The sequence below is a fragment of the Oenanthe melanoleuca genome, chromosome 4, assembly GCF_029582105.1.
Source record: "Oenanthe melanoleuca isolate GR-GAL-2019-014 chromosome 4, OMel1.0, whole genome shotgun sequence".
Lineage (NCBI taxonomy): Eukaryota > Metazoa > Chordata > Aves > Passeriformes > Muscicapidae > Oenanthe > Oenanthe melanoleuca.
In genome coordinates, this window is record NC_079337.1 from 62,520,038 (window position 1) to 62,546,937 (window position 26,900).

Here is a 26,900-nt window from a genome sequence, read left to right on the forward strand (position 1 = left end):
CAGTGTCCCCAAATGTGTCCCCAAATGTGTCCCCGCGTCCCCCAGTACAGCCGCCGAGGCGGTGGCTGCCCCATCCCTGGCCGCGTTCAGGCTCTGAGCAACCTGGGCTAGTGGAAGGTGTCGCTGCCCATGACGGGGGGTTGGAATGAGATGGACTTTAAGGTTCCTTCCAACCTAAAAGTTTCTATGATTCTACATTCCCAGCTGTTCTGCTTCAACATGCTTTTGCATGAAATCACTGAAAGATAACTTGCTGCTTCACAACCCGTTTTATATTACTGAACTTCACAGTCCATTCAGCACATTAAAACAGTCCTTGCTGTTGAATCATCAGACAGCAACAATGAAATGATTGTTAAAACAATAAACTTGTTAACAAAGATGTCTTTCAGAATGAAGTAAGATGCAGAGAATCCAAGCATGATTTTTCTGATGTAACCATCCTCAAGAGTCACTCAACAAGAGTGAATTCCCGAACTCCATCACAGCAGTAACACATCAGCCATCTGCCAGCATTAGGATGTCACATTCCATGGGTGGCATTTACTATTGACTTGATTTGCCATCAGTAGTGCAATTATAACATCACATGCAGCTTTCTCTGCTGTGCTGTTCCAGTTATACAATCTTGCCTTTCTCTAAAAGAGATAAATATGGAAGTCTGTAGTTACAGCAGGGTGTGTGCAAGGTGTTTCCTACATTCCCTGAGAAACAGCGAATCTTGTGGCTATTAGCTATTATTTGTACATCAATAGTAACAAGATATTCCAGTCAGGCCTCTCCCTTTACTGTGTTTAGGGGTGTATGAAGATACCCTGAAATATGCCTCCCTTTAAGGCATTTTAAGAGCCTACATCCCTGTCTTATTGAAAAACATAAGAAAACATTACATAAAATATAAGGAGAAACAAAGAGTAGCTTTTTCCGATGCTTAAGTAAATCAGGCCATTTCCCTGCTTCAGAAAGACACTGCTCTCATCCAACAGGGCTCTTTTATGTTTTACTGGAATCGATTTTTTCTGCCAAGGTTGTGAAGCGTGACCTGGAGCGTGGACAACGCCGGAGGCTGCTGGCAGGGGCTGGTGGACGAGGTTTTTTTGGTGTTTTTTTTTTTTGGTTGTTTGTTTGTTTTGGGAGAGTTTTTTTATTTTATTTAAAACACATCTCGGTTCTATGATGGGCAGGGATGGAGCTCCTGAAAAACCTTCCCTGGCCTTGTTTCTCCTCCTCTGCAGTTAGGGAAAAGGTGATTATGAGAGATTTGCTTCTCAAGAAAGTGATTATTTCTTCTGAGGTGAGATATTTGCAGTAAAATAAATAAATATATATCTGTATCAGTCAGCTACGCGTCAGTTTGTATGGAAATATTCAACGGCACGTACCAGTTTGCTTTGCCATGAACAAGTGCTCAGCTTCTCTGCTGCTGGATTTCAGGGGAGGGAGGGGATGCACAGAGGGGAGGGAGGGGATGGATGAATGGATGGATGGATGGAGGGAGGGGATGGATGGAGGGGAGGGAGGGGATTGATGAATGGATGGATGGATGGAGGGAGGGGATGGATGGAGAGGCGGGTCCGGGCGGGTCCCGCCCCGGCGGCCCCGGCAGCGCCCGCGCCGCACATCCGGGGCGCGGCGGGAGCTACCGCTGGAGCGGGGGGAATTGCCGCTGGAGCGGGGGGAATTGCCGCTGGAACATCCGGGGCGCGGCGGGAACTACCGCTGGAACGGGGGGAATTGCCGCTGGAACATCCGGGGTGCGGCGGGCAGCGCCGCTCCCCGCTGGAGGATCCGGGGCTGCGGCGGGCAGTGCCGCTGCCGGGGACCGCGGCGCCCCGCGGGGCGCAGCATGGAGAGCCCCGCGGTCACCTTCACGCTGGCCTACCTGGTGTTCGCCGTGTGCTTCGTGTTCCCGCCCGACGAGGTGCGCTCGGCGGGGCTGACGGTGCAGAGCTTGCTGTCCGGCTGGCTGGGCAGCGAGGACGCGGCCTTCGTGCAGTACCACCTGCGGCGCAGCACCGGCACGCTGCTGGCGCACTCGCTGCTGCCCCTGGGTGAGTGCGGCGCCCCGCTTCCCTCAGAGACCCCGAGCTGCAGCTTGAGAGCAGGGCCGTGGAAAGGGACCTGGGCAAGTGAACATGAGCCAGCAGAGCCCTGGCAGCCAGGAGGGACATCCCTGTGCTGGGGACATCAGGCACAGCAGCACAGCCGGGCAAGGGAGGGATTGTCCCGCTCTGCTCTGGGCTGGGGCGGCCTCACCTCAGTGCTGGGGCAGCTTTGGGCACCTCAGCACAAAAATGACATTAAACAGTTAGAGAGTGTCCAAAGGAGGGCAACAGAGATGGGGAAGGGCCTTGAGGAGAAGCTGTGTGAGGAGAGGCTGAGGGCACTGGGCCTGTTCAGCCTGGAGGAGACTGAGGGGAGAGCTCAGTGCAGGCACAAATTCCTGAGAGGGGAAGAGGAGGGACAGACACTGATCTCTGCTCTGTGGTGACAGGGACAGGCTGAGGGAATGGCCTGGAGCTGTGCCAGGCAGGTTTAGGTTGGATATCAGGAAAAGGTTCTTCCCCCAGAGGGTGTTTGGGCACTGCCCAGGCTCCCCAGGGCAGTGGGCACAGCACTAAGCCTGATGGACTTCAAGGAGTGTTTGAACAGTTCTCTCACGCACATGGTGGACTCTTGGGGTGTCCTGTGCAGGGCTAAGCATTGGACTTGATGATGCTTGTGAGTCCCATCCAGCTCATCATCTTCTATGATTTAACCAAGGAATGCAAATTGGCTTCCTTTAGCTGTATAATTCTCCTAAAACTAAATGATATCTCTCAGATAATTTTATTCAACAACCAAATTCAGATCACTTTCCTTTAGGTATATAATTCTGTAAAAAATCAGTGATCCCTAAGAATTTACCTCAGCTTGCTTAAGACAAAAGGCTTGAAGTCATCCAGAAGTACAGTACTGCTCTTGGAGGTGAACTCACTGGTTAGATAACCATGTGATTCAGGGGTATCTGTTTTTGCAGGTGCTTAACTGTTTTCTGAAAATAAGTTGTTTTTTTTTCCTTGCAGGTTATTACCTTGGCATGTGCTTTGCTGCACCTGAAAAACATCTTTGTTTTTTCTACCTGGCTTCAAAAGAGTGGAAAACTTTCTTCTTCTTCGCCGTTCTCCTGCCAGCAATCACCAGCGCCCTGGCGTATTACTGGTCTCGGAAAGGCTGGAATAATCACCCTCTGGCCCGGACACTCGCTGTTCACGCTCTCCCGCAGTCGGGTTGGAGGGCAGTAGCCTCTTCCATCAACACGGAATTTAGGAGAATTGACAAATTCGCCACCGGAGCGCCAGGAGCCAGGGTGATCGTTACGGACACGTGGGTGATTAAAGTGACCACCTACTGTTTGCATGTTGCCCAGCAGCAGGACATTCACTTGACGGTGACAGACTCCAGACAGCACGAGCTCACACCAGACTCCAATGTGCCTGTGCAGTTCCTCACCATCCGAGTTGCCAGTGTCAATCCCTACGTCAAGGCATTCGACATCCGGTAAAACAGCTGCTGAACCTGTTGTGTTACATGTGTGCTGTTAGATGGTGCTGAGGGAGCACGTTTGTGCCCAGTCTGGAGACTCCCTGGTCTCATTCCTTCCTTCCTGGTCCCTGCCTAGTGTTCAGAGCTGCTGTGTGTGCAGTCTGCCATGCAGTGCAGGGAAAGTTGTTTAGAAAGCTTCATACACAACACTGAATACACAGCAGATAAACAAAGGGATTTTCCTCTTGGATCTATTCTTTGGGAGAGGATTGTGCTGGATGCAGAAAGAAGTAACTGGAGAAAATTAGGTGAGGGATGGAGAATAGGAATGAAAGGTAGAATTTTTGGTCTTCTAAATTTTGGGTGAGGAGAAATAGCTAAATGTCTAAAACTGTTGTTGATCCACGACTTTGGATTGTTTCCTTTTTGCTTAAGGCTCATAATTCCGTCACTGCTCAGAACAGTTCTCACTGAGCTACTGCAAACCAACTGCCCCTAAAACAAAGAAGAAATTTTGGTCCCTTTCTGACTTATGTGTTCTCATAGCAGTAAATCATAACAATTGTGAACTGTTAGGGCTTGTTTGGCAAGGGCCCATGCTGTTTATCTCAGCAGTCTCTGTGTAACCAGCCTAAAGTACAAGTTCAGCAGAAACCTCTGAGTAGAAGGGTGTTGAAGTCTTTGTTGTTGTGTTATTAAGAGCCCTGTTAGTGCTCCCAAAACTATATTTGAAAAGGTATTTGAGTGTCTTTTTGCTGTAGAGCATTTATTAGGTAATTAGTTAATTAAAAGCAGGCAAATCCCCAGACTTGTAGTCTGCAGTGGGGCAAGCATGAGAAAGGCAAAGAGGTGATTATGGTAAAAAAATAGAGGAACAGAACTCAGAACAAGAGGTTAGTTAAGGTAAGCATGACAATGCTAAGAAAATAGACTTTTATAGACCTGTGACAGTGGTGACTAAATTAGTATTAAACAAGTAATGATTTTCTTCTGCAAGCACTTCAGTGCCAGAGTGGTAAAACTACATCCCTAGCTGAGAAAATCACGACTTGTTTGACAATTCCTTTTAGGGAAAAAAGTCCTAAGCCCAAAGTGTATTTTGTGACTAAACAGAATAGCATGAAGAAATGTGTTTAAAAGCTGTTCTAATAAGATGCCAATAATAGATAGAATGTAGCTGAATCATACAGGATCATTGTGTATATCCAGAATCAGAACCAAAGAGATGTTTCTGGAGGAAAAATGCTTTTGTGCAGGTGGGCCACATTTCCCTGCATGTTCAGTGTGAATTGTTCCTCTGGATATAAATGTCTCTGTGATTTTCATGGACAGCATCTGTTAAATTACATTGTCCTGTATCAGTAAAAACATTGGAGACCACTGAGAGCTAGAGCTAAGCCAGCCTTACATTGTGCTGGGCTCTGGGAGCTCAGTGAACAGTAGGAAAATGAGGACAGTCTTCCCAGGACTTCTCCATGAAAGCTGTTTAATGAGTGGAAGCATTGAGCTGGACAGTTCTGACACTACAGTTCAGAACTCTTACAGTAAAAAGGGATGACAACAGGGATATGTCACACTAGGGTCTGTGTGAGGTCTCAGGTGCCACTTAAGTGCTGTGGGCATCACTTGAATTTAATTTAGAGAAGCAGCTGGTGTGAAACACAGCTTGCTGCAGCCTTAAATCAGCAGTGGTTTGTGACCTTTGTGAAATTCCTGAGATTATGTTATGATACAATCTAAAATTGTATCACAAAATCACAGAACCTGATAGATTGACACTCTTCTGCTACTTATGTAGTACTACATCACCTTGTGATGCCTGATGCATGATATAACTAATTTCTCCTAACTAAACTCCTCAGGAGTTTATAACTGAGGATTTAGATATTGTCTAGGTAAATAGGCATTAAAAATGACAGAAATGGTGCTAGCAGCACTTTGCAGATAATACATGATTTACATACTTATATTGCTTTTGTTCATGCTGATTAGTTCAAAAGCCTTTATTTTTGTATGATGTTTTAGCTGATCTCTGACATACCCTGCTGGCAATCTTACACAGATATGAGTGAGGACAGTGTGTTCTGTTGACCAAGTTGTGCCTAAACCAATAACTAAACTGCAAAAAAAACAAGAAAATACAATGCTGTGTATTTATTCTGACTGATAAATACCAGCTTTTCTGTGGATTCATTTTCTTGATGCTAACCTCTGCAAGATGCTGTCAAGGTATTTGGGTGGATAATCATGGTAACATTTTGCTCCATCTTTTCTTCTTTAGGTTGAACTCCACAGAGTATGGGGAGCTCCGGGAGAAGCTCCGTGCTCCTATCAGCAATGCAGCTAATGTTGTGATCCATCAAAGCCTTAGTGATCTATTTTTAGAAACCTTTACATCTCTGGTGGAAATAAACCAGACATACCATGTTCCAAGCACTCAGGTGAAACTTTCTATCCATATGAGACTGTAACAATTATACTTTCAATATAGATGAGCCTGTGATTACTGTGTAGATGATAAATGTTTACCTAGGGCTATCTCTGGTGAATTATTAAGAGAATTAATTGTTGTGAGGTTAACAAAAGGTTTTATTAAAAAATATGGATTAATGACAAATTATGATTAAATTATAACTATCATGTGATTACTGCTTAATAATCTCATTTAATAATTAAGCAATATTCAGTCAGTAATTAAATGGTAATTGAACAGCAGTTAAACACCCTACTACTCACTACACTTCTAATAATTCAGCTAGTTTGCATGCAATATGTTTTAGATCTAATATAAACTGATAGTTATCTTGCTGCTGTAGATAACAGACACCAAGTAAGGGATCTCTTGATCTCAAGAGATCCTTTGAGAGGTCTCCTACCTACCTGAGGCTGCCCTGCAGGAGAGCTCCATGGGCTTGGGGGCTGCAGTCACTTAGGGAGTAACTGGTGGTTAAAGTGCCCCTTGGTGTGGGTATACAGCTGTGGGATTTACAGTTTCATCTTGCTGGCCCCTGATAAGACATGGCCTAGATCCCTTAACTTCCTGAGAAGACACAGCCAAGCACAATTTCTTAGGGTCTACACAGGCAAGGCTGGCTCCAGTCAGGTCTCCTGGTCAGTGATGCCAGAAACCCAAGCTCTCTTTGCTCAGTCAGGGTGATGCTTCCCTCACAAATGATCACCTGCTGTGTCAGTAAACTCAGTATTGAGAGTAAACTGTATTGAGAGCATTACTGTTTTGAGACATGAGAAATAACATAGTGAAATAAAGTCCCCTGTAATAATGGCTACCAAAATGTTACATGGATGAATTTGGAAATGATGATGTTGCACTTGCAGAAGGTTTATAGGGAGCCAGAGCCACAGCTGCTGTTGCTGTTCTTTAGGCAGTTTGCTCCAATACAGCTTGCTTTTCTAGACAGCCATGTTTTGCTGGATCTTCTGCTGAAATAAACTAATGATTCTTAATTGGGGTTTGCTTTAGTTATAATGATTATGGCTATTATGATATGGTGTTAATTATAACTGCACAGAGTCCTACCTCCAGTAATGCTCACAGAGACCTGATCATTATTATACTTGTGCAGCAGTTGGAAGTGTGACTGGAGCACTGTCCAGAGGGGACTAATTAAACCAGTTCTGGTGACCCTGCAGGGAGTCTCTGTCCAATGGTTCAGCTAATGGAGTGAGGGCTTGGTGTCTTTGGTAGTGTTGTGCAGCTTACATGGTTTATGAAGTAGCTAAAATAAAACTGGATCAGGTGTGTCTGCACATTATCTTGTGTGTTCTGATTGCACTGCTAGCAAAAAGAGATGGTCATTATAAAGAGAAGATATTAAAGCTGCTTTCTTGAGAGCATTTAATTTGTGACACATTTAAGTAGCAGCTGAGCTACTGAACTTGGGTTTGACATTGAGTGATAAATGACATCATAGATGATGATAAGGACATTAAAAATGCAACATTGAATCTTTCCCTATTCTGAAACTCCATTAATATGTTGAAAAAGTTAGTTAATCTTTCTATGCTACAATTTTTCCTGCTTAAAAGCTGGGATAAAACCTAATTTCACAAGTTAAAGCTGAGTGGCTTGTGTTCATCTGGATCTGCTCTGCAGCCCAGCTGACAGTGCAGCTGTGCAGACACTTGAGCTGACAAGGAAAGAGTCATTGGAGATGGGCATTAGAGACCACAGAGAGCTGGTTTTTGTTCCCCCAGGTGCATTTTTAACATAGTCAGGTCTCTGTGCCTATTCAGTGTGCTGTCTTTTGAGCTTTGTCAAGTTCTTGGACAGCTGGAAACATGGGAAATACTTATTATTATTTATTAATTGTAAAACACGTCATAGCAAGATGATGTCCCCATATGCAACTGCAAGTTCATGTGGCATAATTAACTATGAGCAAAATCAGTTATTCCAGTTTTATCCAAGAAAAATTAAGTAAGTTTCTGAACCTTCAGGATGAGCATTCTTGTGTTCAGTACAGCCCTGGTTTCCTCGTTTATGTCTCTTACTTAGAAAGATAGAAGATAGGAACAGCCATTTGCTATTTTAAGTAGAAAGAACTTTTTGCTTGGTTTGTTTTCCTTACTTTATACTGGTGTGTTTTTTGAAAAATAGTTTGAATGAAAAAGCTGGCTGCTTGCTTACCTTGCTGTAGCTGCTGGAAGCTCTTCAGAGAGTGAAAGAACATTTATTTTTCAGTCATTTTTCTTTAATCATTAGTCTCAGGCAGCAGTGGGTTTTCTGTTCAAAGAGAAGCTTTGCTGTCATTTGTTAGAGAGTGTTCTAATAAAACCATTTGATATCCTTTGGTGGGGCAGTTCTGCCTTGATTATTCTGCCATAGATGATTTTCTAAAAGCCTTTGAAGAGCAATAACAGGAACTTCTGTGCAGTTCACAGTTTTGACAGTTTTTCTCCTCCCCCAGGAGCTGGAGCCATGCATAGGGTGTATGCAGACAATTGCCAACATCAAGCTGATCAAGAACTGCCAGGAGCCGAACGAGGGGGAATGCCAGCAGTGCTACTGCCGGCCCATGTGGTGCCTCACCTGCATGGGCAAGTGGTTTGCCAGCAGACAGGACCAGCAGCACCCAGAGACCTGGCTGGCCAGCCAAGTGCCTTGCCCGACTTGCCGAGCCAAATTTTGCATTCTAGATGTTTGCCTAATACGATGAGTAGTAACTTGGGTATGTTTTAACTTTTTTAATTTGACTGTTTCATAGTGGGTTTGGTTAAAGGCCTGCTAGATCTGTTTCTGAGACTTCATGTTCTACCAGGGTACAAACTCTAAAGGTTTATTTTACAGTGTTGAAAACAGATGTAAATATTTTCAGTTCCTTTCCACTTCTACCTATATCTGGATTTTACTCACCTGAAGTCAGCTTCTGGATTTTAATTTTGTTTAAACCCCTGTTTTCCTTTCTTACATTTTGGATGGAATAAGGTTATCCTTCTATATTTGAAGTACTGTTGTTTTTTTCAGGTTTTAATGTAGGTTAAATTCTTTACATTTTTAAATTTAACTTGGGTTTTGATTCTTTAATAAAGGGCTAACTGAGAAAATTGTTTTGGTTAGAATTCATTGATACTTCTGTTATTCTTTAATCCAGTTGTTAATCTATTAATCTTTGCAGTTGTTCTTCAAACAAGTGCACCAGATGTGTTCCTTCAGCTGGAAGTAGCTAATTCCACTACAGCTGCTCACAAAGGGTTGCAGTAGGCTAAGAAATGTAATTCCTGAAGATTTACAAGTCCTGTAGGGACCTTATATTCCATTAATTTGCCTCTAGCATACTTTTTGATGGATGTCGTTATTTCAACCAACAGAAGGATTTGTCAACCCATTTACCTACATAGTTAGATACTGCTGGTTTCTAGGAACTACATTGCTTAGTGTTTCAATGTTCTTTAGGAGATGGGGCTTCTTTAACATACATTTGAAGGGAGTGCAGCAAATATCTGAGCTTTAATTTGTAATTTCAAATCACAGGTGGGTCAAATAGAGAAAGGAATACTTTAAAGCTTTGGTCTACAAGAATAAAAGCTCTTTAATACCTCCCACCTAAATAATCAAAAGGACCTTACCAGTAAATTATGGGCAGAGGTGGCATGCCAGTTATTATATGACAACCCCTTGATTACCATGACGGGCAACTGGTTTGAGCAGGAACAGGTGGCAGGATGTAAAAATGGTACAATTTTGGAAGCACAACCATGAAACATTTCATAAGCCTCAGTTGATCTACAGAGAATGGGTGTGAGTGGTTGAATGCACCCATCTGCACTTGGAGCCAGCCAGGAAATGGTTACAAGTGTGGCTGCAAGCAAGAGTTCATACAGGGGTAAGGAACTGAAGACGGATCTGACAGCATTGCTTGAAAACTAACATTTAACTGTTGGTGTTGGATTTTAACTTTGGAATTTAAAAATAATACTCACTTGTCAAAATTCAAACTGGTTGAGTTTAAGAACATTTATTGCTTCAGCATATCTCACTTGCTTTATATATGACATCTACTATGCAATTAAGTAAACTGCCTGTTAATAACAGTGATTTCTGTTTTCCATTACCTGCTGTTTTGGACTGTACAGAGTGAAAATTGGACACTGAGACAGGTTGTGTGGATTTATCTCTTTTTTCCAAAGAGATCTTCAGTGGCATGTCACTCTTCATCTGAATAGAATTAAATTGAGTTCTGGAGTTTCAAACAGATTTGTTGGCAAGTCTGAAAACTAGCAAAAAAATCTAGGAGCCAATCAGCAGTTGAATTTAAAATACTTTCTAGTACTTCTGTGGGAAAGTGATATCCAGATTTAAAACAGTCTCTGCAGGATTTTTTAACCTTTGGAAGGTTCTTACAGGGCCGGTGGTGTTGTTGTCTGACATGCACCTATCACCACACAGCAGCCTTTACAAATAAGCATTTTGTAACATTTGCTTCTGAAGTTTACATAATGTGGCACAAATACAAGGGAATGGCCCTTGAAACACTTGCAGAAGACAGGGTAGGATTTGGAAACTGTGTTTTTGCCACTGCCAGTCATTCACTTCCTGCAACACTTTGCCTGTTTGGGATAAAAATATTTATTGTAAAGAATATGAAGCTAAAATCATAATCTTAGATGCAACTAGTTGTAGATGATTTATAGACTAAAACCAGGTCAGTTGCCAATAGTATCTCATGTAATAAAAGCTTTAAATTCCTCATTGCTCTTGCAGTGGAATCTACTCTGAGTTAACGGGAAGTTTTCACTTCAGTGGAACTTTCTGTTCACCCTACCTCTTCTGTCAATATAAAAGTACAACAGAGCAACAGTCATGAATGGTTTATACTCTTGCATCTTTTAATGCTCTATCCACAGAAGTGCCTCTTGGAAAACTTAGTAATAATTACCAAAACAAAAACACTATTTATGTTAATGATAGTATCTGACTTATATTCCTTAAAACAAGTCGTTTTCACCAAGTTTAAATTCTCAAAGTAATTGGACGTGCCTCCAACATTTGTGTGCTTCTTGAAGGCTGTGTTAGAGAAACAACTTGTTAAAAAATCTATAAGAACACAAAAATAATAGAGTACAAAAATAGGCATTTGTCTTTGTGATAGCTTCAGGTTATCATCCAAAAAGCCACATGTACATACAGGGCCCTTTCTAGAGAAGATCCTCTCTGTTTGCAGTAAAGAACACACCACTGCCTCCCACACAATCTTGATACATTTAAATAGGATGATAGGGTTTAGAATCAGTTTTCTTACAGCATTTTGTAAAAAAACCACAAAAAAAACAAAAAACCAAAAAACTGAAGCAATGAGTAATGCAAGTGGCTAAAATATTTACTGAAATAATTTTCTTTTTTATTACTGTGCGTAAATTACTAATGGTGATTTAGTTTTGCATTTCCAGCTGTATGCTTTTCCACATCACTGATTTGTGGCTGGGTAGTGCTAGTAATCTGAAGTATATTATATAAAGGTGATGTCATTAAACTAAAGACAGCCTGTTGGTGGAGTGTGTCAGTACAAATACCCCATATGAGTGTATGATGTGTAGCCTGAATTTCCTGGCATGCTGCACCTCAACAGGTCTTTCTCAAAACATGGGTCATGGCTATATTATTTATTTCCACAGTTGTATTACTTCTGTAATTGTAGTGTTCCAGAGCTTATTGGGAAAATATGTTATCTGTTGTTTTTTAGGTCAAAATAATTTGTCAACCCAAAAAAGACTTTTTTTTCTTCCAAGCAGGAGATATTTTTAATTCATTATATGAGTACAGTTTTTCCATCATGAGGTTTGGCATAGCTTGAAACCAAAATACAAAGTTATCATGTGATCTCTTCAGTATGAGTATTTTTATTGTGTTGAAACTGGACCAAGTTGACCAGAGAAAATTTTTCTTGACTTTTAGCTGTTTAAGGAGTTGAGATATAGATGCTCAAGCTCGTACATGGATTACAAGACATTTTCTTCCATGAGTTTGTCTTTCCAAGGAAACACTGCCATGAAGCAATGGTGTGTCCTATATAAAACATTTATTTAATCCTGACCTTGCTCAGATTTGTTACTGAGCACTAGCAATAAGGAATCTATCACATTTCTATATCACATTCCTGTAGCAGAGGACCTATTGGCGTGCATCTAGAGGAGAACCGTGAAGATGTTCAGAGGGCTGGAGCACTTCTGTTATGGAAAGAGGCTGAGAGAGCAGGAGGTGTTCAGCCTGGAGAACAGAAGGCTCCAGGGAGACCTTGGAGCACCTTCCATTACCTAAAGGGTCTCCAGGAGAGCTGGAGAGGGACTTTTGACAAGACCATGGCATGACAGGACAAGGGGGAATGGCTTTAAACTGAAAGGGAGTAGGTTCAGATTAGATACAGGGGAACAAATTCCTTACTGTGAGGGTGGTGAGGCACTGGCAGAGGCTGACCAGAGCTGTGGACACTCCATCCCTGTAAGGAATTCTGTTCAAGGCCAGGCTGGACAGGGCTCTGAGCCTCCTGCTCTAGGGGAAGGTGTCCCTGCCCATGACAGGGGAGTTGTGAGTAGATGGTTGTCAGGGTCCCTTCAAACCCAAACCATTCTGTGATTTTATGAAACGGGCTAGCCTGCAGCTAAGTACCATTCCAGTCAGGATAACCTCAGTAAGACTAAAGTTCTGAGTGTCTTTCTTAAGAAGAAATGCTTGTTGACTTTGAGCTATTTAAGGAGCTGAGATATAAATATTGGACCAAGTTATCTTTCAGGTCCTTTTCAAGCCAAACTGTTCTATGATTCCATTAATGGTATGAAATGTGGGACACATTCCTGTAGCTTGTACATTGTAGCAGCCACCAATCCCTCACAATGTCTAGGAGAAAACTTGTCCCAAAATGAATCCTTGGCTATTGTGTGATGTAACACTGTGATGTGGGAGCTGATTTTAATTTTAAAGCTATGTTTATCAGGTAAAATTTTAAAGGGTTTTCCATTAAAGGGGAGGGAGTGGGCCGGGGGATGCAGCCAGAGGGACATGGTGTGAGGGCAATGGTGAAATCGGTGTGAGGGTGAAACACTAATCTCAGAAAATTAGGATTTTAGTTACCTTGCTGAAAATAATTAAAAGTTAGAAGGGAGTAGTTATCTGAAACTTAAATAATTGATTGTCTGTCATTTTATGTTTGCTCAACTGTGCTTACAATGGGAAAAGATGAAACTAGTGAGCAGGCCCAAAAGAACACAGACAATGCAACCAGAAACCCATTCTTTGAAAAAAATTGGACTATCCCCAGAAATCATTTGTATTGTCATTGATAGAAAAAGTTAAGAGTTTAGGGTGAGGAAGACACGCCTTACTTCCTCCTTTTAAGACCCCTCCCCACGAAAACGACCCCAGACTTAATTTGTCAAACAAGCACGCTTAATAGCTACTCAAGCTAATTACCATAGGAAGCAGGGGATGGGAAGGGCTGTTATTATGAATATGTGTTTGTTTGAATCCTTTGCCAATAAACACTTTGTGATCACCTGCAGTGCGTATTAGAGGATTACCTCACGCTGCTGCCCAGCGCTGAGTAAACATACACTTTCGAACTTTAAATTGTTAGAGAGTCTTTTGTCCGTCACAGTTGAGTATCGATATTAGACCAATACTCATTTTGGTAAATCAAGGGAGCTGCACCCGGGGCGCAGGACACTTTCCTCTCCTCCCATTACACCGACCAGCCCTCAGGCACGAACAGCCCTCGCCGGGGCTCTCCCGGCCCGGCCCCGCCCGGGCCCTCACGGGAGCGCAGGACACTAATATCGCCTCCCGTCACAGCGACCAGCCCTCAGGCACGAACAGCCCTCCCCGGCGCTCTCCCAGCCCGGCCCCGCCCGGGCCCTCACGGGAGCGCAGGACACTAATATCGCCTCCCGTCACAGCGACCAGCCCTCAGGCACGACCAGCCCTCCCCGGCGCTCTCCCGGCCCGGCCCCGCCCGGCCGCGCCTGCGCTCCCCGCGGGAGGCCGGGCCGCGCCTGCGCTGCGGCCGCCGCCGGGCTGGGCCGGGCCGGGCCGGGCTGGGGCCATGTTCGGCCGCGCCGCCCGCCTCAGCCATGTCCGGCGGGCCGCGCCGCCCGGGCGCAGCGGGGCCGGGCGGGCTGCGCAGGTGGGAGCGGCCGCGGGGGGACGGGGAGCGGGAGCGGGAGCGGGGCGGGCAGCGCCGCGCTGGGCAGGGGAGGTGCGGCGCTGCCTGTCCCGGGGCGCCTCCGGAGGCAGCGCTCCCTGCTCCCGGCAAAGCTTCTCCTGCGGCCTCGCTCTGTGCAGGGCCTCCTTCGGCCTCCTCTGTCGGTGGCGAGTGAGGGACCGGTAGCGGCGGGCAGGGCGTGCGGGCTCGGCTGGGAGCGCTGGGGGCTTGGTATGAGGCTGGAGCGGGCGGGCAGTGCAAAGCAAATACGGGAATGTTTCTAAAAGACATAATTTGTGCTTATTATTTCCCCTTTCATTTTCAAGTATGTGCCGTAGTGTACTTAAGCTGACTTAAATTTTTTTTTTTTCTTTAAACCGAGTAATTGTTTAAGGTGGTTATAGAAGGGCTTTTTGGTGCATTGCCTTAGCGAGAATTCACCGGGTTTGGACGCGACCTTTCTGCCTGGGTCTGTGATTCTGAGGAAGCTGTTTGTGCTGGTTGTTGTTGGTAACTTGGAGCCCTCTGGGAGCAGGAAACTCCCAAAGCGAGGAAGGGAAAGAAAACATGGGTGGTTAACACAAAGTAAAATATCAAAAATCCTTCTTCCTTGTTGAGCTAGGGGCAGAGAGCTGGCACGTCCAGGGCAGTGTGTGTGCTGTTACTCACACGTACAGAATCACGGTGTATTTGCCGTGCAGAGGCTGCAGTTCCAGCTCGTTCTCTCGGAAAGGTGTGGCAGTGAATCTGCAGATGTGGTCCTTAGCCCAGACGCCAGCTCTGGTGTTAGTAGATGCTACAATTGCGTTTTGTTTAGTAGCCTGTCATTTAAGATGTCAAGGCCGCCAGAACAGAGGAGGAGAATGTAGAGAAGTCAGCCCTTAAGCAATCCCTGGCTGAACTGCCAGTGTGTCGTAAGCACTACAGTCAGCTCTTGTCTTCTTGTGAGGGCTCTGCAGCCCTGGTCAAGAATTTCCTGTGTGAAAGTGTTTCCACATAAACATTTGACCTACTTCTCCTTAACCATTGCGTTGAAGTGTAGTTTCTGGACTGGCCTTTTCTATGAGTTTACTGCTGGATGGGGCAGTAAGTAAATGTCAAATAATGCACTGCTGACAGAGAATGATCTGTGGATGTTGGCATATGTCCACAATTCTGTAAATGCTGGTGGCTGTCCTCAGTTGGGCTTTTCTTCCCCACCGTTTTGTTTGTAAGAAGAGTATGGTTTTGGTTATGTAAATATTAACTGTTTATTAGAAAATTTTGATGTCTTAATTGCATTAGTCAAAGATATTTTCTCAGCAATTGCAGTAACACCTTTGTTAAGTATGTGTTGTCTGAATAAGCTGATATGAATCACATACATGTATGCCAAATCAGATTGTCCATATTTGATTTTTATAGGCCATGTTCAGTGACTACCAGTGACTTGATTTCAGATGAAATTTCTTGTTTTCTAGTTCTGTGCAACATCCACACTGCTGGCATCAAGAACAGGAACGTAGAAGCTGCAATGATTCAGATTCTCCAGTGTTTGAGGAATGTCAATGTGACCATTTAGACCGCTGGCTGGAGAGGTAAGGAACAAGTATAAATTTATTTTAAATCTCCACTTTGATGCACTCTTCTTTAGGACTCCAAGAAAAGTTTGTTTAGGTTGATTTTTCCTTATAGTAGAGTAGCACAGAGTTAGGAGATGATACCTGCATCATGCCTGAAGAAGACCATCCAGTTTACCTCATTGCAATACATACCATAGTATTAGCAAGTATTCAAAATGAAAGGGAGAAATGCTATGTACTGAAGCAGTAGTTTAAGCCCTTTATTGCTGAAGTCATCAATATTCGTATAAAACTCCCAAAGAAGCCATTTGCTGTATATTTTCACACTTTGCTTATGCATCTTTATGTGTAAATCTGGGCAGACCATCTTTGTCTCTTCACAGTCCACTTGGTATATTTAGCTGTGCTGCAGTTTTTAGTGAGCACCTTTTTTTTTCCCCCACAGTCCATTACTGAGGACAATTTGAGATGAGATAAAATTTTATACTTAGATAATTATATGATTATTCTCTTTGGCCTTTGGGTAATCTAGACTAAAGATACAAGGTGGAAGAAGTGGTTGAGATTGGTATCTTACAGTCTGATAGCAAGGGTGAAAAGTGGTGAGTGCTGAGATATGTGCAGAAAAATGAACAGAATGTAAGAGGAAATGTTTTACTAAGGGAACACGAAAATATTTTTTTATGTAATTCATACATTCCTGAGTATTCCACAGTATGACATGATTTTAATTTTGATGGCATGTTTAATGCTGCTTCATTAATGGATGAATCTTGAAGAGCTTAGGAAAGGCCTTGTATTCAGGAGCATTTTCTGTCTTTGATGTGGTCATAAAAAATACTAACAGTATAGCATGAGTGTGAGACTTTAGTGGATGTCCCAGCAATGTTTTGTGTTTCTCTTTTGCTGAGTGGATATGTTCCTTTTCAGTGTGGAATCTTTGTCCTGTGCTAAAATGACACTGTCAGCTTGGATAGTAATTTCATCTGTTGATGTGAAACCATTTAGGGAAGGCAAGACTATCAGCTAAATCTGTTTCTGTATTACTTACATGACTTGTTAAATGTTCAGGCATTAAAATTGGCACAAGAGGGCAGGCTGAAGGTGATTTAGAACTAAAATGGAGAAGGCACATGCCCATGATTTTACAGTTGTGGAGCTGGTTTTGTCCATTATTGATGTTTCTGTTGATTAAATGTGTTACAAGCAGCAAACATTCATGTTGAATTCCCATTATTTTCTAGCTCTACAACATCAGAACATTCTAGGCAGCTTTCCAGTTGCCCCAGCTGGAAAGGTGGCACTGAAGAAGGGAAAACAATGAGGACATCAAATAAAAAAATGACAAAGTAGGTATTGAACTATTACTGCTTATTGTTGCATTGGTTTTAGCAATAACCACTTGATGATCTCTGACTAGTTCACATGCATTAATAAAGATTTGGAACTACAGACAGGCTGTTTTGTATCAAGCTGGGAGGGAGTAGCACTGAGAAGCTTTATCTCAAAAGCTACTTGTGTGATTATTTGAGATTCAGATTTGATTAGCACAGCTTTCACTTCTGTCATCTAGTGACATAAGAGTTGTGCTCACTGTTTGTAATTAAGAATATAGGGCAGTCCTAGAATACATGTTTATGTAACTTCTTATAAAGCTATTAAGTTTCTTTTCAACTTAATTCATATTTTTATTTTCAAGTTCTGTTTCAAGCGACTGTGCTAATCCAGCTGTATGGGAAACTGATGAAGTGGTCCTGAGGAGAAGACAAAAACAAATCAATTTTGGAAAGAATACCCTCGCATATGACAGATACATTAAAGAAGTTCCAAAGTAAGTTGCACTATGTTGCAGATTGCCAAATGAACTCTTATTTGTTCCTGTGTGTGTGTGTAGAATAGCACACAGTCTTAGTTTTCTTCTTCTTTCTGATAGTATTTTATAATATACACACTTCAGTTAAGTGTTTAAAAATACAAACATTTGATTTATTAGACAGCTGATGCTTGTGAGACCTGATGGACTAAGGATACTTTTTAAGGATAAAACTCCTTGTGTTGTGAAATAATAAATGTTACTGTGTGTTTGCAGGAAAGAGCGAATCCCAGGAGTTCACCCTCGGACTCCCAACAAGTTCAAGAAGTACAGCCGCAGGTCCTGGGACAAGCAGATCAGGCTGTGGAAGATAGCACTGCATGCCTGGGATCCTCCTGCTGAAGAAACCTGGGATCTGAGGCCTGTGTAGGTTATATGGGTGAATTAAGTCAGGGCTTAAGGAATTAAAGGAGGGCTCTGTAGCTCCTTTAGAGCATTCTTGAATGGGGAAAAAAGATCAGACTCAAAATTGGGAGTCTTCTTGAATGCATTGTTTGCCATTTGAATTGTGTTAGTCTTCAAGCTATTCCAGTTATTTAGTTCAAGTTAATCTGCAATCAGGTGTTATGGGGAGAACGGCATTTGGTCTGCCTGCAGTAGTACATTCCCTTCCCCTTTGTATTTACACTGGTGGGCACAAGGTAACATTACTTTCTGGAAAGCAAGGGCCATAAGCAGAAACTTGGCAATTACGGTTCCTTGACTTTGATAACTTTCCATCTTTCCTTTTCCTGATGTCAGTGGAACCACGTCTCCTACAGTGACAATATGTTAGAGGATTTGAGGTGTTTAAGTAGACGGGACAGAGATTTCTGTGCTCTCTGCAGGATGGTGGCAACTGTGTTCAAGAAGGAAATATTTTATCTTTTCACAGCTTTTAATTTCTGTAGCAGGGCTGGCTCTGCTACTTAATGCCACCTCATACTTTACAAGATTTGGAATGGTAAATTGGGAGGAGAATAGTGAATAGAATTCTCCTAGCTGTGTTACTGCAATGTGTAAAGTTTTACCTTTGTTGTAATTGACTTGTGGTAAAACTGCAGTTTTTTACACCATTTGGGTGTCATATGAGATGAACTGTTTGTTATTACTGCAGCTTAACTGTTTTCTGTTTGGAGCAGTAAGCCAGATGGGTAGGTTTTTAAAGCTTTTTTTTTTTTTTTTCCTCCTGTGTTTAGTAGTACAGAACCTTCAGGTAGTTCCCAGGAATGGTTCTGCAAAGATGAGGACGTTTCTAGCTCCTTTGTGTTTGATGAAAAGCAGAAGAGAAATGAGTGTGAGGATGAAGGCACACAGACTGCCTACACACCTGAGAGGTATGAGAGAACTTCTGTGCTTAACTTAGGGAAATAATTCAGTACATGTCAGTGCTGTCAGGTTTTTGTAGGAAATGTTTAGTGTGAAAGGAGAGTTAGTACTCAGCTTTGGAGTTTGACACTTTTGCTGTTTGAATGTAATCCATCAGTGGTACACAGCATTGAATATGGGAAAATTGCCAGCATTGTGGAATTAGCTGATTTAACAGAAGGAAATGCAGTGGTTTTTTCAGCTTCTCAGTTTATACAGTGGAGTACTGGGGTTTCTTTAACCACTGCTGGAATGTTCTGAAAGCAGGGGAGCTTTTTCAGAAGCAAGAGTCTCCATCCTTAATAGTATTGTGCCTGTCTGCAGAACAGCAGGGAGACTGACTGTGTGACATGCACTTCCCTGTTTACTGAAAAATCTTGTCCTGGGGTGATGTGTGTGGAGCTCAAAATGGTTTTGCTTCCAGAATGTGAGTGATTTGCTCAATGTTCCTCTATGTGACTCAAGAGTCATACCTCAAAAGAAAACTTCCTCTGTAGCATGTGCAGTTATTTAGCAGAACACTGATAAATGTTTAAACACAGATAAAAATGTTACATGTGTAAAATCTATTTCTGTAGTTCTCGTTCTCCTGATTCTTCTCCAGTATGGAAACGCAGAAAAAGAAACAATTCTGACTCCTCTGTGGTTTCAGAGAGCAAAAACCATTATCTGCAGATGTACCACACACTGGAAAGGTATGAAATTATTCTCCATGTGGGAATTCATTGATGATGTGAACTGAACTTTTAGAATATGACTCGTATTTTCCCCTCCCTTTGTTAACAGCTTTAATTTTATCTAAATGTGTGCAGTTTAATGAAGAAGGGAAATCATGCCAGAATAATTTTACTGTATGATAGCAAATATTTACAGTGTTCCATTGCAAAGTGTCAGATGACCCAGCACAGGTTGTATTTCATGTGTAGATTTAGGCAAGACTAAGGGTTTTGGCAGTTCAGTAGATGTTTCACACTAACTTTAGTAAAAGTGTTCATACAGGTATGGTTTCTTCTCTCTATTTAGCCACCTTCTGAAAAATTAAGAGGAACTGTGTTACCACAGTGCATGGATTCAGACATTTTCATTTTCTTCCCAGCCTTGCTGACTCAGGACATCAGGAGACTTTTTCAAAGTGCTCAGAGTGGGAAGCCCTTGGTGAAAGAGAAGAAGTAATGACAGTACAACAAAGTATAGGAATAACAGGGTAAATACCCTAGTGATTACGTTATTTCTCTTTATTGCTTATGCTGTAAAGGTGTCTTTTTAATCTTTTCCTTCTGGTTACTACTAGGAGTTTTTTTGTTTGGTTGGTTGTTGGTTGTTTTTTTGCCTTCTTACATTTCCTCCATCACGAGGTATGTTCAGTTGTTATATCTGTTCTTTGAGTGTCTTGGTTTGAAACACAGGTGTCTGCTAAGGAAGCCAGGAGCCTCTCTTGAAATGGAAAATGTAAACCACCTCCCTCCAAATTATTATCATTTTGAAATTAAGGAGCTCTCAGGCAAAAATATGGGAATAGGAATAACAGTTCTTTACTAGGAAAATTAAAATACAGTAATACAAAAAACCAAAGCACTGCCAGAGTCAGAATCCAAGCTGACACCCCATCAGTCAGTCAGGGTGTTGGCAGCAGTCCCATTCAATGGTGGCTGCATCCTCCTGCAGTGGCAGATGTGGTTCAGCTGGAGCAGTGCTCCTGTAGAAGGTGCAGTTTTCCTCCAAAGGTCCAGTGATGATGTAGAAGGGTCTGATTTTCCTCTAGAGTCCAGTGGAAAAAAAGCTGCTCTGATGTTCCAAATCTCAGTTTTTATCTGGGTAGGAAAGGCTTGGCTGCTCCCCATGGGATGATGTAATTTTATCAGTCATGCAGTGAGACTCAATGGCCTATGAACAGAATATACCTCCCTGGAGAGGAAGGATGGATTGTGGAAAAGTTAAAGAACACTGCCCCACCTGGTTTTAACAGATGGTGATAGAATACATACTTTTGGTTACATCCTGCATTGTAACCCAAGACACTGAGTTTACTTGGCTTTTTCCAGTCCAACTCTCCATCTGTTGCTTTCTGCTAAAACTGCCATCCCAGGCATGCTGGAAAATGACGAGCTCCTTTCACACTGCCTTGTGCAAAAAATTGGAAGTTTGCCTCTCACTTCCTCAGACTAAGAGCTGGAAGCTTCCACTCTGTCTCCCTAGAGATTAAGTTGTTTTGTAATGACAGCAATGATAGTTGTTTGTTTTTATACAGTGACCCGATTCCAGCCAGCTGTTCTTCAGGATGGAACACTCCAAAACAGAAGAAATCCAACTTCTTTCTGCCTGACTCCAGGACTTGCAGAGATGCAGACTGCAGGCTGGAGAGGTATCAAATGCAGCTCATCAGTTGGGGTTTGAGGGGTATTTTGCATATTATTTTAGAAGCTTAGTTGCTTTCTTGCTATAATTCAATCCAAGCATTTATTATAAACATTTGGTTTTAATTTCTGTTTAGCTGTTCTTTACTATTTGTCTTAGGGATGTGTTGATCAACATTTATATGTTGTGTGGTAAAATTCTGTTCTTATGTTTTCATGTTATAGTCTGTGTTAATGTAAATGGATTGTAGCTGTATTTAGTATTTAAAAGTTACCATAATGAAGGCACTCAGTCTTTGGGGTTTTTCTTCTTTTTTTTTAAATTTTGTTTTAAATTTTTATTTGTAGGCTTAAACTTTGTAGCAATTTATTGGAAGGACATCAGTCAGAATACCCTGATAGAGGATGGGAAAGTGCAAATGCTGAAGATAGAATATTGAGGAAAAAATTTTAAATACCAAGGTGAGTTTGTGCTGACTACTTACTTGATCTGTTGTTTCAGTGGCCCATCCACAGTATCATTCTACAGAATCCAGCTGTTCAGTTCAGGCAGATCAGTTTCTCTTTTATTTCATTAGTGTTTTATCCCATCCTCTTGCACTTAATACAGCACCTTAATAAAAAGATCTAATGCTTCAGACTTAGTAAACTGAAATTGTTACCTGTCAGCCAGAAAATGTGTTTTTATCTCTCAAAAGAAAAGTGGCAGTTTTTATGGGTTTTTTTAAGTACTTCAGTAGCACATTTTCTGCTTCTTAGTATTTTTGTAATGAAGTCACAGCTTGGCATTTGCAGCAGCAGATTTTAGTGAAAATTTTCTCTTGGACTGTAGATTCCTGTGGTGCATTAATAGGATGGGTGGTAATCTGGGTCAAACAGATTTTATTAGCAGTTAGTCTTTTGTGTAGTTTGATTGTCTTTGATCTACTACATTTGATGCAGGCTCAGAAACATGGACTAGGACATAAATGTTAAACAGTGATCTTTGAATACTTTTCCTTATAAAACTCTTCAAGAATATGGCCAAAATTAGTTTTACACTTAGATTTTGGACCATAGCAATGTGAGGAAAAGATAGCTAGAGCTTTTAAAAAATACTGATGACATTTTTCTTTTGTCTTTATTGATTTTCAATTTAAATTCTTTGAGCATGAATAAGATTTAACATGCATTCACTTTTCTAAAGTGCTAATTCAATATTTGAAAATATCTAGTCTCTCTTTGTATATAGAAGTATTGAAGAAGGAATTTCTCCTGTGACAGAAAAGGACTTGAAGAATAGGTATGTAGTCTGAGATCAGCAGATCAACTCTTGGAAAACGGATGCTGTCATGTAGGATCTGCACTGAAAAAGGAAGAGATTTACAGTCAGCATACGTGCAATCAACATAAGGTGAAATTATTCAGGTAAAAGAAGCATCTCTTTGTCACAGTTAAGAGCCTTTCTGGTTTCTACACAGTTGATAGTTAGCTTTTTTTTGCAGTGGTCTTTTGTAAATAAGGCTGCATTAAGGAGTGTGTATATTCAGTGGGTTTATAATCACTTGTTCTAATTGAAGAAAAAGCTCTGTTAGATGCAGAATGTATAAAGTGAATTAAATACCTTCTCTGTGGAGTACCACATTGGCTTTCTGGGATGGAAAGATCAGTATTTAGAGCAACATTGCCTTTAACCTTGGCTTTTAGATGTGATGAGCTCTAACTCAAGGGTCAGGAACTTTATCTGTGGAAGTTTAATCTTGCTTGATAGAATTGCTTGGTGGAATTCCACACTACCTTCGTTTTTGCTAAAAGAAAATTTTGCTCTTAAACAGGAATAAATGTGAATGTATCTGGTTGCTTTCTAGGGAAAAAACATAGTCAATAGGACACTTAATGTATGGTGGAAATTTGTTAATTAGAATATAGATAAAAGCCTGTTTTATGAATTAATAATGACATTTAGATGGAAACAATGCAAGAGGTTGGGAAAATAGACTCAGTTGCTTCCTCTTCTCTCACAAATACTTCAGAAATATAGGGTATCTAGTACTGTGTTTTTTCAGTAATTTATGTTCTCAAAATGTTCATACTAGCTGTAACAGTTCCTTTAGTGTGGACATTGTAGGTTTCTCCTTTATAATGTGCTATAAACTCACCATATGCAGTGCTCTCTTCCGTTTACTGCTACTGTAACACTAGAGCTTAAAAGAGGAAATGTTTTATTGTTAATGCCTGGATATAGCATTTATAAAATGCTGTTACCTGTTTTTTTGTTTAGATTTCTTCAGATCTTTATAAGGATAGATTGTTTCCTGCAAGCTGTGCCTCAAGTGTAAAACTTCAGATTTCATGAAGCCTGTGCTGCAATGACAATGAATGTTCCTTAAAGCTTTTGTGAGGACATTTCTGCTGTGCCTGTGCTGGCAGGTGACGTGCATGATATTTCAAAGGCTGCTTCAGGTGATGGATCCTGCCTTTCCCTCTGGAGAACTTGTTCCTCAGAGTGTGCTGATGTTTCACCAGTGAATTGGTCCAGTGTTGAGTCAGACTGAAAAATGCGACTTCTCCAACCAAGGAACCCACTCTGCTCCACTGGACCAAAACTGGACATCCAGCCTGAAGAACTGCTTTAAAAGAATGTTGATGATTTCAGCTTTCCTCCAGTCATTAAAGATAGGCTGTTCATAACTTTGGGATTGGGTGATCACCCATTTGGCCTGTTTACTGTTCTCTGGAATGTATTAAGCTGGCATTTGCCTAAACCAGGTGAGAGAAGAGAAAGGAAAGGTGGATGGTTTATCAAAACTAGTTCCTTGTCTTGAAGGGGCTGAGTGACTGTTAGAACAGCAGCACAGTTTAAATACCTGGATTTTGCTTTTATGTGTGTTGCAACCTTACCCAAAGAGCCAATCTGCAGTTAAAGAGTAGGAGAGGATGCATTCAGTGCCTGTTGTTCCTGCAACTATTGGGGATGAATAGCAGTATTTGCAGGTGTGGAGCTGCTCTTGTCCAGACTAAGGGTTGTGATAGTGTTGGGATAGGCTCTCCTTTTTTTTAATTCTGCCAGCACTGTGTGCAGAAGTTTTAAGTGAGAGCTGTGGCTACAGTGGTTTAGACTAAATTCATGTGCCAGTTAGAAGAATTTTACAGTCCTCGTGTAGGATGTACTGGGATACCAATGTCTGCTAGAGCTGGGAGTTGTCTCTGTGCAGGAATTTGGTCTTGCTTTCCCATGCTGTGGGGCTGGCAATACCCAGGGCCAAGAGCCCATTGGGCTGCTGATTTATAAGTAAGCTTCTTCCTCAGAAACTACTCTCACTCCCAAAATGTTATTTCCAGGCATGCTCACACATTTTTTTCCTAAAACAAGGGTGTATCAGTCACACACCACAGAGCACAGAGCGTGTGTGAGCAAGGGACACATCTGTACAGCACTTTTCTAAGGGGTATTATTTAGAACCTTGTCCAGTGTGCATGTTTCTTTATAATTTATGGTGATTGTAAATAAAGCAATGTGTTACATTTTTGGCAATTTGCCTTTATGCAGAAGAATTAAAAACTTTAACTTTAAAAATCCTTGTTGGTCTGCTTTTGCAGTTGTGTTGTCAGTTTGATTATAAAAGGAATATGTGGGTTCAGTAGTCCTTTTGTTTTTGGTTTTTTTTTAGAGTGTTTTGTTTGCTTTAGGTAGTGGTTTTGGATTTTTAGCCCTTGCTGAAAGGGGAAAAGAGGAGTCTTCAGAGATTAAGATTAGACTCTTGAAGGCAGTTTACAATTCTGGTTTTGTCTAGCCCCTCAGTTTGTTTAGGGCATCGTAGCTTAGTGGAAGGGAGCAGCTGGAGTCCCAGCACCCATTCTGCCATGGAATGGTGTCCTGCTGGAGAAGATAGATGGAACTGCTAGGTGAGAGTAATAGGCTGTCAAGAAAAACTCATTTTAAGTTTTTTATGAGTTATTGAGAGCCCTGTAATGGACAGGGCCTGCAGTGGGTTTAGGGCACATCCATAGGATTTGAAGTTCAGCAGTCCTTAAAATATCTTTTTATTTCTTAGTTGAAGATATTAGATTAGACACAGCATAACCAATCTGCTTGTGGCAGTTAAATTTTGGGCAGATTTATTCCCTAATCCAGAATCTGTGTGCTTGAACAAGCTATGGTAGCACAAGTGAAGGAATGAAACAGCAGATGAAGTTTGAGGTCATTTCATGCAGTGCTGCCACTGGTAGTAGAATCATCCTGTGTTCTAATTAGTAACCTCATTAGTAGAAACAGATCAGTTGGAGCTGGAATGGAGCCTGTCCATGCACTTGTTTACCTACCCAAGGCTGTCTGACACAGTTTACAACTGAGGTAAGTGAAGCAGAAGTCTGGCACTCCGCCCCCAGTTTTTCCTTTAAATTTACCCAACTTAATTAAATCTCCTCTGCATAAATCTGTGCTCAGTTTGTAATTAAGCCAAAATATACCCTGAACTTCATCAGACAGGTTTCAATTTCTCCCTAAAAGTGACAAGCATCTTCTGTTGGCAAGCTTCCACTGGGAGAGTCTCCTTACAGATGATACATTATCTGTGCTTGTGGAAACCATCCTTTGCTGCCAGTTTTGAAATGCCGGGGTTGTGTGTGCTTAGTTTTATTTGTAAAACTCCTTTGAGGTCACAGCTGAGGATATCTCCTCCCTTTAAGTTCCCACCATGGTATCAAACTGCTTTTCTATAGGATTTTTGCTGACAGGGACAGAAAGATGCAGTGCAGCTGTAATCCCTGAGGTGTGTCTCAGCAGATAGTTCTCCTGGGTGAACTGAATTTAATTTGTAGATAGTGTGCTAAAAGTACTGTGTGGCTTCCAGGCTGTAGCTGTTCTCTCTCTGCCTTGCTTGGGTGTGTTCAGGTAAACATACTGTTCTAGCTGAAGTCAGAGCCAGGCTGAAGGGAGGGGAGTTTGTTTGTGCATGTTTTGAACCTCTGCTGTACTTCAAGCATGACATTGGTTTGAGAACACAGTTATGTTTTCCATAGTAGTGTGTGGGAAAGCAGAGGTGCCAGCAGAGCAGACTTTTCTGCAGGAATGTGGGTGTTCATGCAGATGCTACAAAGGGGATGTGTGACTTTGTACAAAATTTACTACAATAAGGCCAGGAAACAGTAATGGAATTTTCAAAGTAAATCCTTTCATGCATAGCAAGGCTGAGGTGTATCTTTATTTAAAAAAAAGATCAAAACCAAACACTGCCTGTCATTATGTGCTCAGATAGTTTCTCCAAAAGCTTCTTGATAGTTGCTTTTGTGTTTTAAGCTGATTAGAAAAACTCACTAAAGAAATTTTTGTTTGCTACTTCTGCCAGCTCTTTTACCAGATGCGGTGCTTGGTGATGTGGTTTAGCAATGGACTTAGCAGAGCCTTGTTAATAATGGTTGTACTTGATCATCTTAGAGGGCTCTTCCAACTTTAATGAACCTGTTATTGTAAGGCTTTTTCAACCTTAGTAATCCTGCGATTGTAAGGCCAGAAGAAAACCATCTCTCTGAAGTGTCCAGTCCTCAGGTTGCAAATGTATTATTGTTTAAAGCTGGTTTTGTTCTGCTAGAGTACTTCAGCTTATTT

The 26,900-nt window shown here is 41.8% G+C and overlaps 2 protein-coding genes across 7 annotated transcripts; both read left to right on the forward strand.

Annotated features, from left to right (window-relative positions):
* The first annotated feature begins 1,588 nt into the window (after positions 1–1,588).
* On the forward strand, positions 1,589–10,081 carry TMEM129 (transmembrane protein 129, E3 ubiquitin ligase). Its single transcript, XM_056489590.1, has 4 exons — positions 1,589–2,051; positions 3,066–3,540; positions 5,807–5,966; positions 8,454–10,081. Exons 1-4 carry the CDS (start codon positions 1,847–1,849, stop codon positions 8,700–8,702), a joined length of 1,089 nt encoding a protein of 362 aa, XP_056345565.1. The 5' UTR covers positions 1,589–1,846; the 3' UTR covers positions 8,703–10,081.
* Positions 10,082–14,040: 3,959 nt separating this feature from the next.
* LOC130252226 (histone RNA hairpin-binding protein-like) lies at positions 14,041–24,871 on the forward strand. 6 transcript variants are annotated; one of them, XM_056489591.1, is made up of 12 exons: positions 14,041–14,159; positions 15,638–15,754; positions 16,984–17,088; positions 17,439–17,570; positions 17,829–17,978; positions 18,791–18,928; positions 19,538–19,654; positions 20,056–20,163; positions 21,208–21,321; positions 21,662–21,775; positions 22,528–22,720; positions 23,574–24,871. In XM_056489591.1, the coding sequence occupies exons 1-10, from the start codon at positions 14,107–14,109 to the stop codon at positions 21,765–21,767; spliced, it is 1,140 nt and encodes a 379-aa protein (XP_056345566.1). In that variant the 5' UTR covers positions 14,041–14,106; the 3' UTR covers positions 21,768–21,775; positions 22,528–22,720; positions 23,574–24,871. The 6 variants fall into 6 exon arrangements, with proteins under 6 accessions (XP_056345566.1, XP_056345567.1, XP_056345568.1 ...); XM_056489592.1 differs by having other exon boundaries at positions 22,528–22,595; XM_056489593.1 differs by having other exon boundaries at positions 22,545–22,720.
* The last annotated feature ends 2,029 nt before the right edge of the window (positions 24,872–26,900 follow it).

What these genes read in the sequence shown, in the direction of transcription:
- LOC130252226 (XM_056489591.1), top strand. Translation starts at nt 14,107, where the DNA reads ATGTCCGGCGGGCCGCGCCGCCCGGGCGCAGCGGGGCCGGGCGGGCTG. An exon ending in ACTGCCTACACACCTGAGAG is followed by an intron (nt 18,929 to 19,537) that starts GTATGAGAGAAC and finishes CTATTTCTGTAG; the next exon opens with TTCTCGTTCTCCTGATTCTT. An exon ending in ATGTACCACACACTGGAAAG is followed by an intron (nt 19,655 to 20,055) that starts GTATGAAATTAT and finishes TTTTCTTCCCAG; the next exon opens with CCTTGCTGACTCAGGACATC.
- TMEM129 (XM_056489590.1), top strand. Translation starts at nt 1,847, where the DNA reads ATGGAGAGCCCCGCGGTCACCTTCACGCTGGCCTACCTGGTGTTCGCC. An exon ending in GCACTCGCTGCTGCCCCTGG is followed by an intron (nt 2,052 to 3,065) that starts GTGAGTGCGGCG and finishes TTTTCCTTGCAG; the next exon opens with GTTATTACCTTGGCATGTGC. An exon ending in ACCATGTTCCAAGCACTCAG is followed by an intron (nt 5,967 to 8,453) that starts GTGAAACTTTCT and finishes CTCCTCCCCCAG; the next exon opens with GAGCTGGAGCCATGCATAGG.